The 18,619-nt window shown below is 33.1% G+C and overlaps 1 protein-coding gene across 8 annotated transcripts in view; it reads left to right on the top strand.

The window, feature by feature from the left end:
* The window catches only part of PRPF40A (pre-mRNA processing factor 40 homolog A), a 55,784-nt gene that overhangs the window by 32,449 nt on the left and 4,716 nt on the right, over window positions 1-18,619 (top strand). For 2 of the 8 annotated variants that reach the window (XM_059052289.2, XM_059052295.2), the window contains exons 6-21: window positions 312-422; window positions 2,022-2,142; window positions 2,379-2,432; window positions 4,010-4,034; window positions 4,698-5,069; window positions 7,217-7,325; window positions 7,813-7,877; window positions 8,239-8,403; window positions 9,472-9,580; window positions 10,447-10,597; window positions 11,582-11,715; window positions 16,125-16,239; window positions 16,396-16,499; window positions 16,632-16,748; window positions 17,068-17,205; window positions 17,418-17,513. In XM_059052289.2, coding sequence (XP_058908272.1) covers window positions 312-422; window positions 2,022-2,142; window positions 2,379-2,432; window positions 4,010-4,034; window positions 4,698-5,069; window positions 7,217-7,325; window positions 7,813-7,877; window positions 8,239-8,403; window positions 9,472-9,580; window positions 10,447-10,597; window positions 11,582-11,715; window positions 16,125-16,239; window positions 16,396-16,499; window positions 16,632-16,748; window positions 17,068-17,205; window positions 17,418-17,513 — 1,986 coding nt within the window. The remainder of the gene's footprint in view (window positions 1-311; window positions 423-2,021; window positions 2,143-2,378; window positions 2,433-4,009; window positions 4,035-4,697; window positions 5,070-7,216; window positions 7,326-7,812; window positions 7,878-8,238; window positions 8,404-9,471; window positions 9,581-10,446; window positions 10,598-11,581; window positions 11,716-16,124; window positions 16,240-16,395; window positions 16,500-16,631; window positions 16,749-17,067; window positions 17,206-17,417; window positions 17,514-18,619) is intronic. The other 6 variants (XM_059052290.2, XM_059052292.2, XM_059052293.2 and 3 more) reach the window with 3 other exon arrangements.

Raw genomic sequence — 18,619 nt, 5'->3', positions numbered from 1 at the left:
TGTGTTTCTGAAAGATTTTCTTATGTGTAGTAGTTATAAGCAGTCATATCCTTATAATTCTGATACTGTAGAATGGAGAGAGATCCTAAAACCTGAACTGATCCATGCTGCTTTTGAGGTACTTTAAAAATATTCTATTTTCAGTTACCTCCCTACTTGGCATTGACCAGTTATTCTAAATAACTGTCAAAAGTATGCCCATTTTACACTTTTAATTTCTTCATATATTGCTTTGAAACTAATGATACTGATATTTACTGTCAGTGGCACTGTTAAATAATTTAAATATTTTTATAATTTTTTTTCTTTAGAAATCAATGTGGACTGAACATAAATCACCTGATGGAAGGACCTACTACTATAATACTGAAACAAAACAGTCTACTTGGGAGAAACCAGATGATCTTAAAACTCCTGCTGAGGTAAAAGTTTGAGGACTGGAATTTAGAGATTAAATAGATTGGGTCTTTTTTTTTTTTAGGATTTTGGTGGGTATTTGGCTTTCCAAAGAATAGTACTGCTTATATCAGAAAAGGATGCTACAAAGGCATTCAGAGGAGAAAAGGGTTCATACAGTCACACCAATCAGCAAAAAGACAAAATTCATTCCCTTCTATAGGCAGACCAATTTTGTTTACTGATATTTACCCCTGCTCAGGAACCTTTGTCAGGTGGTATCAATTTAAGAAAGGTATTTAAAGAATAAATTGGAAGAAAAAAGTACTCTCTCTGCTTGCCCTTTATTTGTTTTCCTCTTTATAGCAAACTTGAGTGATTTCAGATATCTTCTACTGGGCTCTTACATTTTTCCAGTGGGGCTAGGATAATGGAGATGAAGTTAAATTACAAATACTTCCATCTTTTAGAATGGGAAATTGTCTCTTTGGAAAATATCCCCCCCCCAAAAAAGTATGTGTATTTCATTTTATGTTGTAAATTTTACCATTCAAAATATACAGGGGCTTCCCTGGTGGTGCAGTGGTTGAGAGTCCTCCTGCCAATGCGGGGGACACGGGTTCGTGCCCTAGTCTGGGAGGATCCCGCATGCCACGGAGCGTCTGGGCCCGTGAGCCATGGCCGCTGAGCCTGTGCGTCCAGGGCCTGTGCTCCGCGGCGGGGAGAGGCCACAGCAGTGAGAGGCCCGTGTACCGCAAAAAAAAAAAAAACAAACAAAAAAAACAGATATGAAAATAAGATTGAAGGAATAAACTAAGTAAGCAGTATTACCTGTGGTTTAATTAGGAAGTCTAGAGTCCTAAGTGTAAGAGCTGATCTGGCATTTCAAAGCTATACTTGAAGGTTTTTCCTAGTAGGCAGCATATTCTTTTTTTTTCCTCCTCTTAATTACGAATTTGAGGAGATAAAAATATTTTCCAGGCCACCACACTAATTATAGAACAGCAGTACTTGGGAGGGGAAGTTGGCAGATGATAAAATTTTTCATTTATCCCAATACTGACATAGATATTTGCCCAAGACTCTGATTAAATTTGAGTTTCCAGTAGCATTCTCATTCCACCCTAACAGGTTCTGTATATTAGGTTTTAAGTATATCATACTTACAGTGCTTCCTTACATAAGGTAATTCACCTAAGTTTGTAATAAGTTGCTTGTGAAACTGAAATCTAAGCATAACCAAATCAGATTTTGGTTTCTCCCAAATTTTATGTTTTTCCTACTTGTATTAATATTTGAGAAGCCTGTTTGTGAAATATGGATGGTAATTTTTACCTATGGTGGCATGTAAATGGCAAGAGCACATAGGATTTGAAATTCAGATAGACCTGGTTTTGAATCTTGTCTTTGCCCCTTAATAGGTACATTACGTTAGACAAACATAATATATTCAAATAACTTAACATTAGTTAGTAAGTATCCTATAGTTGGTAGCTTATATTATCACCATCTCGCAAGCTTTAGAATTGTATGGGTTGATAATATCTAGTAAAAACAGTGATGTGGATGATGAAAGATGCTAAGTATATTACTATTATTAACTGAAGGTTTTTATTTTGCTTTAGCAACTTTTATCTAAATGCCCTTGGAAGGAGTACAAATCTGACTCTGGAAAGCCTTACTATTACAATTCTCAAACAAAAGAATCCCGCTGGGCGAAACCTAAAGAACTTGAAGATCTTGAAGGTAAAACAGGGAAAGATAATTTTTAATGTTACATTTTTATGTATATATGTCATTCACATTGGAACAGTCCTTCATAAATAGGATTGTTCAAACAAAGACCTTATTTTTTAAATTAAGTGATTAGAACGTTTTAAATGGTGTAACAGTTTTATGGGCTCTTATTTTCTTGTTGCTCTAGAACTCAGTTCTATAGATTTTAAATAGATTTTTATTTGATTTGATTCCACTGAAACTAGGATACCAGAATACCATTGTTGCTGGAAGTCTTATTACAAAATCAAACCTGCATGGTGAGCTGCTTTGATAATTCATTTTCTGTCATTATTTAACATTTTAAGAGTATGTCACGAATGTTCACTAACCATAATTGGATAAATCTGCAGTGAGAAATCTCTAATTCAAAGAATTCCTTTCATTTAAGGGTTATATTATAAATGAGCTTGTAGCTTTTAACATTGTACTTTGACTTTCTTTTTTAAACAAAAAACATAATTTACCATTGGAAAATTGAACAAAGACATACGATATTTCTAAAGACAGCTGTGAGTGTTGGTGCACACATGGAATATGTGACTTAACTCAGCAGATAGCAGAGAACCTTGAACTCTTATCATTTTAAATTTTGTTAATATATTGTGAGACTCTACATTTAATGCTGATTTTATTTTAGCACAACATTGCAGAATAGCCTTTATGTTTATTATGGGAGAATTAAAGTAAATAGAATACCATGCCTCACTTACAAAAGGAGAATTTTCCAACATCCTCAACTATTCAGAATATCCCTGAGAATCTAGAAATACTACCTAATATAAAACCTAGGGCTTAAAATAGTAGAGATTCAGAGCAGGAATTGAGAATTTAGTTCTTCTACTCTTCTAATAGAATCTGGTGTCATAAACTGTTGGCTTAGAAGCAACAAATTATAGGAGAATGGGTCTAATAAAGTAGTCTGCAACATGTAACGACTTCTGAAGGAAAGAGAGAATAAAAATTTCTTAAAGGCACTGTGGTCTTACATCTATTTACCTTTTCCCTGTGTCACCTCATTAGCTTAGATGGTCATTATCCGAAATATTTTTTAATTCATAATGATAACCCCTTTAGTATGTTTTGTCAGCCATACTAAACAGATTTCCTTTAAAAGGGGATAAGTTTTAAAAATATTTTCATAGAGTTAAGCTTATATTATCATTTACATGGAGCATCTCATTCCCTAATAATGCTGAATAAATGAGATATCTTTGTTACCCCTAAAGAAAAATTTAACTAGAATGAAAGCTGAAATATTGAGTGCAGATCTTTAAAGCTCAGTTTATACTTCTATACTAGCATTGGCTAATAGTAATATTGTAGATAGGTAGATTCTGAGTTAATTCATTTAAGAAATACCAAGCTCATTTCTGATATAACCCTATTACAAATAGTTGGTGTGCATAACTATCTATCTACCTGTCAATGCTAGTATATATGTGCTGGAATTTCATAACATACATTTGACCCCATTTTGAATTTAGTATCTTTAAAAAAAACAAAAAACAAGTAGTTTTATCCCTGGGGAAAATACTATTTTATTCCAGAATTATGCAGATACTTTCAGGGAGTTTTTGCAGTAGCCAACAGCCTTTGAGAAAGTAGCATTGTGGGAAGAAGCTTTCCTAAAACTTGCTGTTATTTAAAGTTTGTTTTTATTCTTTAATTGCTGCCCTGGAATTTACAGAACCTTTGTTCTATAAATGTAGTGATATTTTTTTTAAGGGTGGTAAACCTTACTGTATAGAACTTTTATCTCCTTTTAAAGTCTGTTTTCATTGATTGTATTTAAAAGCTATGTAGTACGTAACTGTTCTTTTTTTCTCTTTAATAGCAATGATCAAAGCTGAAGAAAGCAGGTAAGCAGTTTTGGACATCAGTACATATTTACAAATTTAGTATCTCATATAACATCCTTGTTTTAACTGTCTGTATAAATATTATTTAACATGGTAGACCTGATAGTTTGATGTCTTCAGAGGATTTGGGGTAGGGAAAGAGATGTTTACTCAAGATACACACTTGATGCTTTCCTAGACAGTTATTAGAATTTGGACAGCATCCTGAACAAAAACTGTTACAGAAAAGTCCAAAATTTGATTTGAATTAATTTGGGAACAGATTAAGTATCAGTATATCTCCCTTCCTTTATTCAGGTTTTCCTTTTAATGGGTGAAATGAAATTAATGATATAGGTCAAATTTTATGGCATAATACAATCTGATAGGACATTTTGTAAATGAAAACAGTTATTGGACTTTTGGAAATGCAGATTGTTGCATGAGTGCCTATCATACATTATCACAAATGTTTGCTGAGTTAAATCAAAGTAATTCAGTTTCATACTGTGGTTTTAATCTTTTTGAATGGCTTAGTAGTTTGGCAGCACTGCTGTTTTTCCCTTATAGTAGTTTCTCTTGAGAAACTATTCATTTGATTTTATGATAATTTAAAACTAACTTTATTTGGCTTCGTGATTATTCATAATGAACTGACTAGCTTTCTCTTTTTTAAATATATAGTAAACAAGAAGAGTGCACCACATCAACAGCCCCAGTTCCTACAACAGAAATTCCAACCACAATGAGCACCATGGCTGCTGCAGAAGCAGCAGCTGCTGTTGTTGCAGCGGCAGCTGCAGCAGCAGCTGCAGCTGCTGCAGCCAATGCAAGTGCTTCCACCTCTGCTTCTAGTACTGTCGGTGGAACTGTTCCAGTTGTTCCTGAGCCTGAGGTTACTTCGATTGTTGCTACTGTTGTAGATAATGAAAATACAGTAACAATTTCGACTGAAGAACAAGCACAACTTACTAGTACCCCTGCTGTTCAGGATCAAAGTGTTGAAGTGTCTAGTAATACTGGAGAAGAAACATCTAAGCAGGAAACTGTAGCTGAGTAAGTTTAGTAACTTGTTTTCTGCAAATCAGTACCAGACTTCATTAATATAAGAAATTGCTGATTTAGTCAGTGGCCATTAAGTGTTTAATAAAAGTTTTTTGAGAATCAAAACATAAGCCTTTAGATAATGGATAATTTTTGAGATTGAGTTTTGTGGGGTCATGCTCTCAAACTGTTGCAAAACTAATCCATACAAGTTTAGGAAGCAGAGCTGGTGATAGGGTAAGAGACAAATTTGAAGGAGTGCCAAAAACCTTAGTAATCAAAATGCAGTATTTTAAATCAAAATCAATGCAAAAATCCCATGATTAATAAAATTTTAAGACAGGCTCAGAATTATTGATTTTCTTTCTATTTCATTCTGAAATATGGCTTACTACAGCACTGCAGGGAAGTTGCTGTAGTTCAGTATTGAACAAATAAGCAAAAATCAAGTAGACAAAGATCAAGATAACACTTAACAGTGTACAGGAAAACTGTTAGTGAGGTTAAATTGGTACAACTTTTTAATAAGGCCAGATAGCTGCATCTCTAAGTTTACAGTTTGTATGTACCCTATGATCTAGTAATATTTCATATGGCTGTGCTTTTTCTAGCTATAAAAAGTAGCCTTGAGCTGTACTTCTTGATTTTAAATATCCACATATATTTAAAAAAATGTTAATCATGATGTCAAGATCCAAACATGATCGATCGATCACCCATCTTAATATTTAAGTATATTGATTTTACCTTCCTATCCCCTTTTATAAACTTTTATGATTATTTTTAATGCTCATTTTCCAAAGTATGAAAATAGCTTTATAATTTTTTCTGATGTTTACAAGTTTAAAAAGATATCTATATATTATATTTGAAGGCATTAAAAGAGTGACAGTTAACATTTTAATTATATCCTTCTTTTTGTGTTCATTTAAAATATGTGCATATTTTAAATTTTAAAAATATATCAGAGACATCTATATCAGTAGAGATCCATACCCTATCGTGTTGAATATTATTATTTATATAATTAATATTCAACATATTAATTATTTATATATACATTAAGTATTCTCCTACTGATAGACATTTAGCCCTTCTAGAATAATATTGTTTTACATCTTTTCATACCTATTGTATTTTTTCACAATAATTTGTTTTTCACATTTTTAACAAACTGTTTTCTGCTTCCTTTTTTGTTTCCTTATTATAGTGCTTGAGTCAGTATAATAAACTTGATTTTAATTACTTTGAACATAGATCATTTACAGCTAGTAATTTTTGGCTGTGCTGTTTACAATATTTTTGATGATTTTAAATAAATATTCCAAAGTAAGGTTACTTGATTCAGAGGGTATGTATTAATTGTATTTTTTATTAGTATGTATTCCAGAATATACATTCAACTTAAAAGTGGGGGATGGGGTTTGTTTTTTCATTTGTCTTTTCCTGCATTCTCTTCTATAAAGGAAGAAATGTTAAGATTATACAACTTTTTCATAAAGATCCCTCAGACAAGTACAGTTGACAATTCTTGGGTAATTCTTTCTGTTTGAGATCAGTGTTAGGTCATAAACCTTCAAAGAGTAAATACTTTTGGTTTTGTTGGTGATACAGTCTGTCACAATGACTCAATTCTGCTGTGGTAGTATGCAGTCAGCCATAATCAGTATGCAAACTCTTGAGCAGGGCCATTTTCCAGTAAAGCTGTATTTACAGAAATTGGCAGCAGGCTGGATTTGACCCATGGGTTGTAGTTTGCCATTCCCGATTTAGATTGATCTCTACATCTTTTTTATATTTTATGCACACTTGTCCAAATCCTATTATTAAGACACTAAAATGAGGATGCTGAATAAGTTTTATAAGCCATTTGAAAGTATTAACTTCTGGGCTAGTGAAATTAGTGTTGTAGTGTAAATGTTTATTTTAGCCTTTGTACAAGGCCTTAATAACCGAATGTTAGAGGAAAAAACTATATAGTACTTTTATTTCTTTATGTTGCATTAAATGTGTCTCATGGAGACTTTATTCTAAACTTGTCAAATAAGTTTAATTTGTTTACCTCAACAGTAAACAAATAGTAATAAAACATTATTTTCCTAAATGAAGCAAGTGTCTATTTAAATTGTAAATAATACAATGTATAAATTTCTCTCTAGTTTTACTCCCAAAAAGGAGGAGGAAGAAAGCCAACCAGCAAAAAAAACATATACTTGGAATACAAAGGAGGAAGCAAAGCAAGCATTTAAAGAATTATTGAAGGAAAAGGTATTTATAATAGAGATTTTTATTATAAGTATCTAATAAATGAAATTATCCTTCAGTGCAGTTTGTACCTTGATGCTTTTATTAAAGATACTAATCGTATAAATGGCTGTGACTGAAAATGAACTAAAGTTGTCTTTTTTCTTTTTTTAACTTTGAGAAACTGACTTTCAACCAAAAAGAATGTGTAAGGTACTACACAGCACATTCCACCTCAGTATTTAATATAAGGTTTTTAATTCATAAAAATTGTTCTGTCTTCTAATCAGTAGTCTGAGGAAGAAGTCTTCATGGTCTGTGTAAATTTCAGTTTTTCTTTTTAGTCTATAGATACATTACACAGATTTGCTTGCTTCAATAAATTATTTTTTAGACCTTTTTTCAAACTCCTGCAAAGGGAAGTGGTTGATGTTTGCAGTGAGTATTATACTTCGTTGTATGACTTACTATATTTGTGTGAAATTTTAACTTTTCATTAAATGATTTTCAGCGGGTACCATCTAATGCTTCATGGGAGCAAGCTATGAAAATGATCATTAATGATCCACGATACAGGTAACAGTTTGATTTTTTTATTTACTTTTCACCTTGAGCAAACCAAGCCTAGAAAATTTAAATTATGTAAAATAATACAACTTTTCACTCCATGGTCTTCTGTTATTTTGGATACCAATAATTGAGTTGCTTTATGTCTGATAAGAACCAAAAAAGTTAAAAGGCTTGTCATATAGTTGGGGCACCCTGCTATAGATGTTAGAATTATTTTTAAAGTAGAAATTATTTTCTGTAATTGCTATCTTTAATAACTTACTGACATTTTCTTAATTTGTGAATGAAATTTATTGGTTTTTCAAAGCACTAACAGTTGATCATCTTACTTTCATTTACTTTTATACGATATTTTCCTATTTTTTAGTGCTTTAGCAAAGTTGAGTGAAAAAAAGCAGGCCTTTAATGCTTATAAAGTCCAGACAGAGAAAGAAGAAAAAGAAGAAGCAAGATCCAAATACAAAGAGGCTAAGGAATCCTTTCAGCGTTTTCTTGAAAATCATGAAAAAATGACTTCCACAACTAGATACAAGTAAGATTTTTACTGATCATTGTATATGTTTACTGTACTGTTCTGTGTCAGACTTTTTACCAAGTGCAGTAACTAATCCAGATGTTCGTTAAAGCTAACTGATTGTGAATGTGACAGTTCCATAAGGTAAAAGATAAATCAGTAGTTAAATGTGGAATTTATAGACTTACTGAGTTTTAATTAGGGACTACAATAAAAAAGGGAGAAAGACTTTATTTCATAATGAAAGCTTGACTCCTTTCTCCTTAATATAAGAATTCAAGATGCAAGGCAGGGGGAGAGATATGGGAATATATGTTTTTATGTATAGCTGACTCACTTTGTTATACAGCAGAAACTAATACACCATTGTAAAGCAATTATACTCCAAAACAGATGTTAAAAAAAATTTTTTTTTAATTCAGATTTTTTTGTATTTGTTGAATAGAAATAGGCTATTTTCATTATGTGTATAGCATTTTTGAAAATTTACATTTATATAGCATTCTTTTTGGAGTGCTTTGTTATTTAAAATTGTGAGTAATTCATTATTAACATCTTTGCAATAGGCTGGGACATCCATTTTCCCTAAATGTTTTCTTATTTTCCTCACTTTTCCAGAAAAGCCTTAGTGAAGAACTCTTCCATTTCTTTCAATAGTCCTATCTTATCTGTTAACTAAATTTCTTACAGTTTATTGAAGTCTGTAATTTAGTTCCATGGGCAGTTTGGTAGTCTCTGTCGCTACCCTGAGAAATAGAGGTAGTCTTAACTACAAAACATCGCTCAGTTGGAATTATCTCCTCTATCTCTAAAGGAGAAATCAAGGCCTAAGCTGTTTGTTCTTTTTCTTAATTATCCAAAAGTTTTTTTTTTTTTTTTTTTTTTTTTTGAACCAGTGAAACCACATCTTGTTTATTTGAAACAAAATCAACAAAATTTAACAAAAGTTTTCTCTTATAATATAATCATGAACTTAAGAGTGGAAAAGAGTGTTCATTTGGTGGTATTAAATTTAGAATAAAATTTAAATGGTTTAAAATTTTTATGGTATAGTATAGAGTAACATTTAATCTTTTTAACAAATAGAAAAGCAGAGCAAATGTTTGGAGAGATGGAAGTCTGGAATGCAATATCAGAACGTGATCGTCTTGAAATCTATGAAGATGTTTTATTCTTTCTTTCAAAAAAAGAAAAGGTATTATTCACTCTTACTGGTGTTTATTGATAAAACAAGATGTTTCTTCATCTTGTTTAGGAGTTACTTTATAACATGTTCATTTTTGTTGGTTTATTTAGTTTATATGGTGCAACAGATCTATTTATTAGAAGTTACATTTAAAAATAGATAGCTCCTATAATAATAAGTACTGATGTGAACATAGTAGGTAGAGATTTCTGCAGCTGACACTTAGATTGTCATTAAATTGGCTGTCTTATGCCCGATTTGAAAAAATACTTATTTTTAGCTTGTTGGTTTGAAAAAATACTCAGTGTTTTTGCTTATAAGGCATTTATTTATGATTATTTTACAAGAACAGCAGTAATGTGTAATTGTTACCATTAAAATGTATTTGTAGGATAGTGTTTTAAAACACTAAAATACTATCCTGCAAATACATTTAGTTTTGCTCATGTCTGTTTTGTTATGCAACTAAGTTGCATGTTATCCAGTCTTCCAAGAGACTTACAGAAATGTAAGTAGTATTGACAAAACTTTGAACATAGCTGCAAGTGGTTGAACACATTATCATTTACCTGTTGTGTGATTTGTAACTTTCGTTTGGACAGTGTCTACAATGCATAGTTGTGGGAGGAGAGATTTTGCAGGGGGTGAGGGAGATGAGATTCCAGCTTTAGAAGAGAAGTTAAAAAAAAAATTTGAAGGTAAAAGCCAAGCAGTTAGGCAGGAGCACTGGAAAGGTAGAGTATTAATATTTAAAGTAAATGGGTAACATTTGAAATTTGGACATCAGTTAGAATGTGAAGAAACCTTCACTAATTGCAGTTTATATGTCATACTTTATTTGAAATTCAAAACATATATTCATATTTTTTATTTAGGAGCAAGCAAAGCAGTTGCGAAAGAGAAATTGGGAAGCCTTAAAAAACATACTTGACAACATGGCTAACGTGACATACTCTACTACTTGGTCTGAAGCCCAGCAGTATCTGATGGATAATCCAACTTTTGCAGAAGATGAAGAATTACAGAGTAAGAATGATGACTAAGTGGAAGGAACAGTTTTTTAGAAGTTGTCCAGCAGCGAAGAATGGTCACTTTTTTTATGTGATCACTAACTGAATTTTACATAATTGTTTGTCCATCCCTGAAAAGCTGTTTTGTTTGTTTCCAGATAGGATATTTCTTTCTAATTGAGTTTTGTGATTCAGGATAAAATATTTTCCCCCAAATCTGAAGTTAGCTTTATCAGGTATTCTTGAAATATGTTTATTAGGTCAAGCCTGAAATTGTCCTTTGCCATTTATATGTGACTTAGTGGGAACCAAATTAATAACCACATTTTACTCATGCTGTCCTCTCGAGGTAATGACTTTAGAGATTTGCTTGCAAAAGGCAAAAAAATGGGTTAGCATTATTTTACAGTAAGTTTCCCCAGATTCTTTTTCTGATCTACCTAGTTGCTTTTTAAATTACAGCTTTCTTGATTATCCTTCTGAATACCATACTTCAGTAAGTTTGAAGAAGGACCTAGAATTCTGTACTTTGAAAAACTCCTTGGGTAATTCTGATATTGCTGACAAATTTATCACAACAGTTTTATTTTCATTTTATTACTTGTGTCATATGTGTTGTCTCTGTTTCATCCTCGGATTCGGGGGCTATGTTTTAATGAGGTCTTTTTGAAATTTTTCATATGGGAATTCCCTGGCGGTCCAGTGGTTAGGACTCCGCGCTTCCACTGCAAAGGGGGTGCAACAGGTTTGATCCCTGGATCAGGGAACTGAGATTCCACAAGCTGTACACCGTGGCCCCCCCAAAAAAAATTATAAATAAAAGAAAATAAATTTTACTTGAACACTTCCTATTTAGATAATTAGAAGTCATATTTGAGTTTAAATATAAATATTTTGGTAAAACGAATTTGAACTTTGTAGGGAGTTAATGCAAGTAAGTAAACGGCTTTCTTTACTGTTATTTGACGTTTTAATTTTTTTTAACTGAAAAAAATTCTAGACATGGATAAAGAAGATGCGTTAATTTGCTTTGAAGAACACATTCGGGCTTTAGAAAAAGAAGAAGAAGAAGAAAAACAGAAGAGTTTGCTTCGGGAAAGGAGACGACAGCGTAAAAACAGAGAATCTTTTCAGGTAATTTTAAAAGCTCTGTTTTCTAGCTTAACTGTATAATAAGTTAATGACCTGTAACAGCGACGTAAACAATTTTGAGAATCTTGATCTCATATTATTAACTTGGGCTTTTGCAGAGGATCCATACAAATTTAACTCTTAAGTTCTATACTTAGTTATGAATCCACTTAAGGAGAGTAGCTATTTCAGGCTAGGGGAACATAGAAGGATGTAGCAGATTTGGTATTTAAAGTGAGCACTGATAGATAAGGTTTCACTTGGGAAAGAGTAGTAGAAATCATGAGGGGGGACTGAAAATAAAATATGTGTGATGAGTTATTAGTACTAGTTGATTTTTAGGTTCTAGAGAATGGTTTTGAGGATGGGCCATAATTTTTAAACACTATACAGAGGAGCTAAAATTACATGTTCTTTATATAGGCCAGTGGCTTCTTTTGACCTCCAAGTATCACTTTTAGTCTCTTAGTAATGGAGGCTATCACAGAGCAATGAATTTTTGCATTTTATATTTCACCAAACTTCCATTTCAATAATAATTATAATAATAGCAGTTAGCATTGATTGCTTATTGCTATGCATTTAAAATTTATAACCTCTTAATTTTTATGATAGCCTTACTTTATGATAGTAGGTACTATTTTTGTTATGGTCATTTATATAGGTAAGGAAATGGGCTTAGAGAGATGAAGTGACTTGCCCAAATTCAGCTACTGAGTAGTGGAGCCAGACTTTGAATCTATGCTGTGTTTTAATTACTGAGTCTCTTTCATTAAACACTGTATTAGGGTAAGTGCTAAGTTACAGTGACTTAAATAAGAGGTTTTATTTCTTGAAAGAACAGTTGTTTTGGTTTAGGGTAGAGCACATTGTCATCTCCTAAGGCAGTGGTTCTCAAAACTTAGCATGCATCAGAATCACTTAGACGGCTTTTAGAAAACTCTCCATGGTGCCAAAGATCACTAATCATCTTAAATGCCACAGCGAATAGCATTATTGCAGTCTTCATTCCATAAAAATGTAACATTTACTACTCTATGGTTTCCTTTTAGTGGTTTCCCAGAGGATCATTCGGATATTGTTAAAACCAGGGACTGTTGAGCCTCACCCCCAGAATTTGATTCAGTAGGTCTCTTTTAAGTTGTGAGTATACCTTTTAAAGGAAGTATAGTAGCAGAGGAAAATTACTGAGCTGAATATCTGAAGCAAAACATGCTAATACCAGTTATATCAGTAGTAATCAGAAATGATGCCAGAAACATAAAAGCCATATTTTAGGCTTAGCAAAAGATGCTTGTGGCCTATATATTAGAATTTCTGATCCACGTTCTCCAGTTTCAGTATTGACATTGTACTTGCTCTTATATTTTCTGTGACCCAGATTTCCTTATTTTTGTTGTATTTTACCTTATAGTTCTCCCCATTGCAAAAGCTTCATAAGAGACATTAAAGCTCTGTGGTTGCAGAAGAGTATTAATCAACCTCCTGAAAATCTGTTCTCCCCTTCCTAGGCATATGGCTCCTTAGTTAAAAATCTAAGTTCTCTAGCCTCGTTTGTAGCTACTTGTGGTAACGTGACTAAATTTTCAGCAACTGAATGTGAAGGAGACGAGTAGAACTCCAGCATCATTTTTTAATTAATTAATTAATTATTATTATTATTTTTTAAATTTTTGGCTGCATTGGGTCTTCGTTGCTGTGCGCAGGCTTTCTCTAGTTGCAACAAGCAGGGGCTACTCTTCATTGCATTGCACAGGCTTCTCATTGTGGTGGCTTCTCTCGTTGCGGAGCACGGGCTCTAGGCACGCGGGCTTCAGTAGTTGTGGCACGTGGGCTCAGTGGTTGTGGTGCACGGGCTTAGTTGCTCCATGGCATGTGGGGTCTTCCCGGACTAGGGCTTGAACCCGTGTCCCCTGCATTGGCAGGCAGATTCTTAACCACTGGACCACCAGGGATGTCCCACATCATTGGTTTTTAAAAGAACTACCATTTCAACTTCTTCCAAGCTGAAATGTGGTCATGGGGATAACATACCCTAGTCATGCAGAGAAAGCTAATGGCCTTGGGCATTTCTTTAAGTGTGGGCCAGCATATCACTGTCTCTTGGAAACTTATTAGAAAGGCAAACTCTCAGAACCCCACTGAGACCTAATGAATCAAATTGGGGTGGGGAGGGGAACTACAATCTGTGGTTTTGTTTTTACCATTTCTTCACATGATTCATTGAGATACCACCTAAGGTAATTTACCAAAAGTGGCAAACGTTGAGATTCTTTATGAAATAAGACTGAAAGAATTATAGTTAGATGTAACATTTAAGGTCAGTGACTGTCAACATCTAGGGGGAATTAAAGAGTTGCCAAATAGTTTAAAGGTAGATAGAGGCAAAATCAGAGCTTTCTCTGATGTTTTGATAAGACAGTTCAAGAGTACTCTCAGGGTTAAGAGTGTGGCTTTTCTTTGATAAGAGAGAACCAGTCAGGAGGGAGAAAATGAAGAAAGAATTGAAGGATAGGGGTATTCTGTTATTAAAATCTTTGAAGGTTTATTCAAGCATATGTGAGTAGTTACATTATGAACCTTATATAAGGAGACAAAAAGAAGGAAGGAGATGAGGGAAAAGACATATTATTGAGTTGGCCTGAGGCAGTGAGTGGTGTTCATTCAACTAGTGCTTTTGTTGATGGTCATGATTTGGGGAGAAGTTGCTACTAGCATCTAGTTGGGTAGAGACCAGAGGTATTGCTGAACATCGTCCAATGTACAGGACCCCCCCCCCCCCCCGAAACAGAACAAAAAAGTTTACGAGCTCCAAGATGTCATAAGTGCCAACGTTGGGAGCCTTATCCTCTAAGGGAAGGAGAAATAACCAGACTCAGCCATCTTTGAAGCACCTTGGTTGCCTCCCCTTCCCAAGGTGGGATTAGTAAATAAAAGAGAGAAAGAGCCATATAGTTTTAGCATAATGGTTTTCAAACCTGAATTCATATAAAACTTACCTGGTGATTTTTAAGAAATAAATTACAAATATCTTTATTTTAATTCATATTTTCTTAAAAAAAACTCAGGTGATTTCTAATTTTCATTCAAGTTAGGAGATTCACTATCGAAATGGATTCAGTGTTGAAATTCTATGACTTTATCAGCAACCTAGAAGTGAAACAAATACTAGCAAAGCAGGTATGATGAAGTAGATTTTAAGATCCTAGAGAGCATCATTGAAGATGGTTTCTAAGCTGTTTTAGGGACTCAAAAGGGAGTAGGTGAAGAACCTTGGTTAACACACAGCAGAGGTGGGTTGAGTTCCCATTTATGTTGAAGGGTAAGGACGAAAGGATAGAAATTAAGTTTGAGGCAGAAATTTTGGAAATAGAGACTGAATTGACATGCTTATTCCCATTTGGAGAGAAGTGGTATCATACATGTCTGGTGTCATTCAGGACAATGCTACCCAATAAAAATTTGTATGCCACATACATAATTTTAATTTCTTACTAATTTAATTAATTTTAGTGACCTTTTATTTCACCCAATATATCTAAAATATTGTCTTTTAACATGCAACCAATATATTTTTTAAAATTTATTTTGGTAATAAACCTTTAAAATCATTGTGTTATATACTGCTGGCATTGAACAGTGCAGGTATAAGAATTTTAGCAGAATTTGGCCCCTAATTTAGGAACATTTATAGAATTAAAACTCCCTAAGGATTTCAGGAAGCAGGAAATGTGGAAATTGCTGATTACTAAAGTCCCACTATGTTGTCCTGAAAGTTGGCAAATTGTAAAAAAAAAAAAAAAAAAAAAAAAAGGATAAAGTGAGCATGTAAAAATTTAAGTTATAACAGTAATATGGAAGAAAGGAAATAGGTTTTAAAATCAGACATGGGGGTTGAATCCTAGTTCCCCACACTATATGTATGTTGCTTTAGTAAAATTGTATATCTTCCTCTTAGAAAAGAATTAAATTTAAAAATCCTTCAGAACACATTAGGCGTTATGTTTAAAAACAAAAAGTATATTTTGCAGTAAATGTGCATGCACATTCTTTAGCCTCATCATTTGAGATAACATCCAGTGTTTTGACTTTATTTGTATATGTTATTTGCAAACTGGAAATGATGATCTATCTTAAGGGACAGTAAACTGAAGCCTGGAAAGGTAATGTAGCTTTTCAACAGTCCTTTTCTCTGAAGTCCAAAATAGTTTTTTGCCTAAAAGCTGATTTTACTTTCATCAAAGAGCAAATATGCTTTGCACCTAAACATTTGTGATAACATCGGTAGAAGAGTTTTAAATATAGCTGTTTTTAACATGTATTTTCATTCATGTTATACCAATATTTCTAAAGTCCTTAAAGATGGCTTTTCAATATATAATGGGTTCGTTGTTGTTGTCCCCTTACCCCAGATATTTTTAGATGAACTGCATGAACATGGACAACTGCATTCTATGTCATCTTGGATGGAATTGTATCCAACAATTAGCTCCGACATTAGATTCACTAATATGCTTGGTCAGCCGGGTGAGATTCTTCTCTTTCCTAATTTGTAGTTATGATAGTTGGAATGGGCCAGAGGGAAAGATGGTTGTGTTGGGGCATGGGGGGTGCTTTCTTTTGTTTTATAAACAAAAAAGTAATTGCAGCTCTTTGATTAGAGCTAGCTTTTGACTTCTTTAGTTTTTTCATTAGGATCAACTGCACTTGACCTTTTCAAGTTTTATGTTGAGGATCTTAAAGCACGTTATCATGATGAGAAGAAGATAATAAAAGACATTCTAAAGGTAAATAGTGTATACTTGATATTATTAATTAGTATACTTGCTATTAACTGTTAATCCATGCCATATATTTTAAAGTGATACTGTGTTCCTTTGATTAGTGTTATTAATATTAACAAGCTTTCTGTTTTTTAGGATAAAGGATTTGTAGTTGAAGTAAATACTACTTTTGAAGACTTTGTGGCAATAATCAGTTCGACTAAAAGATCAACCACATTAGATGCAGGAAATATTAAGTTGGCTTTCAATAGTGTAAGTTATCATCTTTACTGTTATGAACAACTAGATTAGTAGTATAGTTTTTAATATATTTGGCCAAAAATACTTAAGTTGTATGTAAGCTATTGAAATAAGGGAATAGGAGTAGTATTTTACAGAGTAGTGGACACTTCCAGGGTAAGGTAACAGAATATAATGTACTTAGATGATGGCTGATGGTAAGCTTCCTTTCCTAAAAATAATTGGCTCTCTAACTTATAGATGATAGGAGAATACTTAAATTATAATGAATTATTTCAGTTAACACAGATTATATTATACTATTATAACTGATTAAATATGTTTTCAAAAGTTACTAGAAAAGGCAGAAGCCCGTGAACGCGAAAGAGAAAAAGAGGAGGCTCGGAAGATGAAACGGAAAGAATCTGCATTTAAGAGTATGTTGAAACAAGCTACTCCTCCAATAGAATTGGATGCTGTCTGGGAAGATGTATGTATACTTGTAAATTTTTTCCTTTACAACTGAAGATAAAAATTTTTAATTTCTTTCTCATAGCCACAGAAATAACTAGAGGAAAGGAAAGAAACACTTTTGAGGGGGCTGGGCTGTCACAGTTTTCACTTGCTGCTATGATTCCTTTTAGTCATATTGGTATACTCTTCTCAGTATTCATATATTTATTCCATATCTGAATTTTTCAGATCCGGGAGAGATTTGTAAAAGAGCCAGCATTTGAGGATATAACTCTAGAGTCTGAAAGAAAACGAATATTTAAAGATTTTATGCATGTGCTTGAGGTAATTTTAGTTTTATCATAAGTGGCTGAAATATTACAAAATATATAAAAATTTTTTTTAAATGGAAGAATTTAGAATGATCAAAGTATGTTTCTTAAATTACACTTTTAAGTAATTTTATACAAATGTACTTACTACCTGGGATGATTAGGGAATGTTTTATTCTATAGAAACTGCTTTTAAGTGAAACAAACTAAGCTTGCATGGGAATTTTAAGATCTGTTTAATGGACACTTTTCATATTTGTTTCATACTTATACAGTGTTACAGAAATTCATCAATTTAGCAGTCAAATGGGGTGACTTAGTAAACCTAAAAAGAAATTAGAATCTTGTAAAACAGAAAACAGCTTTTAAGCTGTTTCAAATATTATACTACATTAGATGTGTTGGAAGCTCAGAGATGTTCTGAAAAATAATGGAATAAGGTAGTAAGTTTTTGTTAAAATAATAAGTAATGATAAAATTGCAAGTTATTCCACTAGCTGAATTAAGGGTATTTTGATGAAGATTTCATATGGGCACTTGTAGATAGTAAATATGCTAAACTGACCAATAATTTTTGAATAGTATTATTTGCTGCCTATATGGGCCAGGCACTGTTCTAATTGTTTTACAGATATTACATATATGAGCTTAATCCTCATAACAACCCTATGAAGTTACAGATGAGCAAACTGAGACAAAGAGAAAAAGTAATTTGCATGGAAGGGATTCCAACATAGGCTTTTGATTGCAGGGCCAATGCTTTTAACAAATATGCTGTGCTATCAGTTATAGACAAGCCAGTGCTTTACAGCAAGCCGATGTTAGCACATACTTAATATTATAGTCCTGCCCATGGTCATTGGGCATAGCAGGTCACTTAATTGACTGTTGACTGTTGCATTGGATTTATTCTTGATGAATATCATTGTTGACAAGAGTTTGCTCTGTTAACGTGTCCCACGTGTACCATATATTGTTTCCCAGCTGCCTCTAGATCCAGTGCTGTTGGCCTATAGATCTTTTCTACTCAAAGTGTGTTTCAGACCAGCAGCATCTGTATTACCAGGAAACTTGTTAGAAATACAGAACCTCAGGCCCCATCGGCTAAATCCTGTATCA

The sequence above is a fragment of the Kogia breviceps genome, chromosome 2 (genome assembly GCF_026419965.1).
Source record: "Kogia breviceps isolate mKogBre1 chromosome 2, mKogBre1 haplotype 1, whole genome shotgun sequence".
Lineage (NCBI taxonomy): Eukaryota > Metazoa > Chordata > Mammalia > Artiodactyla > Physeteridae > Kogia > Kogia breviceps.
The sequence above is the reverse complement of the archived record's forward strand: the minus strand, read 5'-3'. Positions and strand labels throughout refer to the sequence as shown.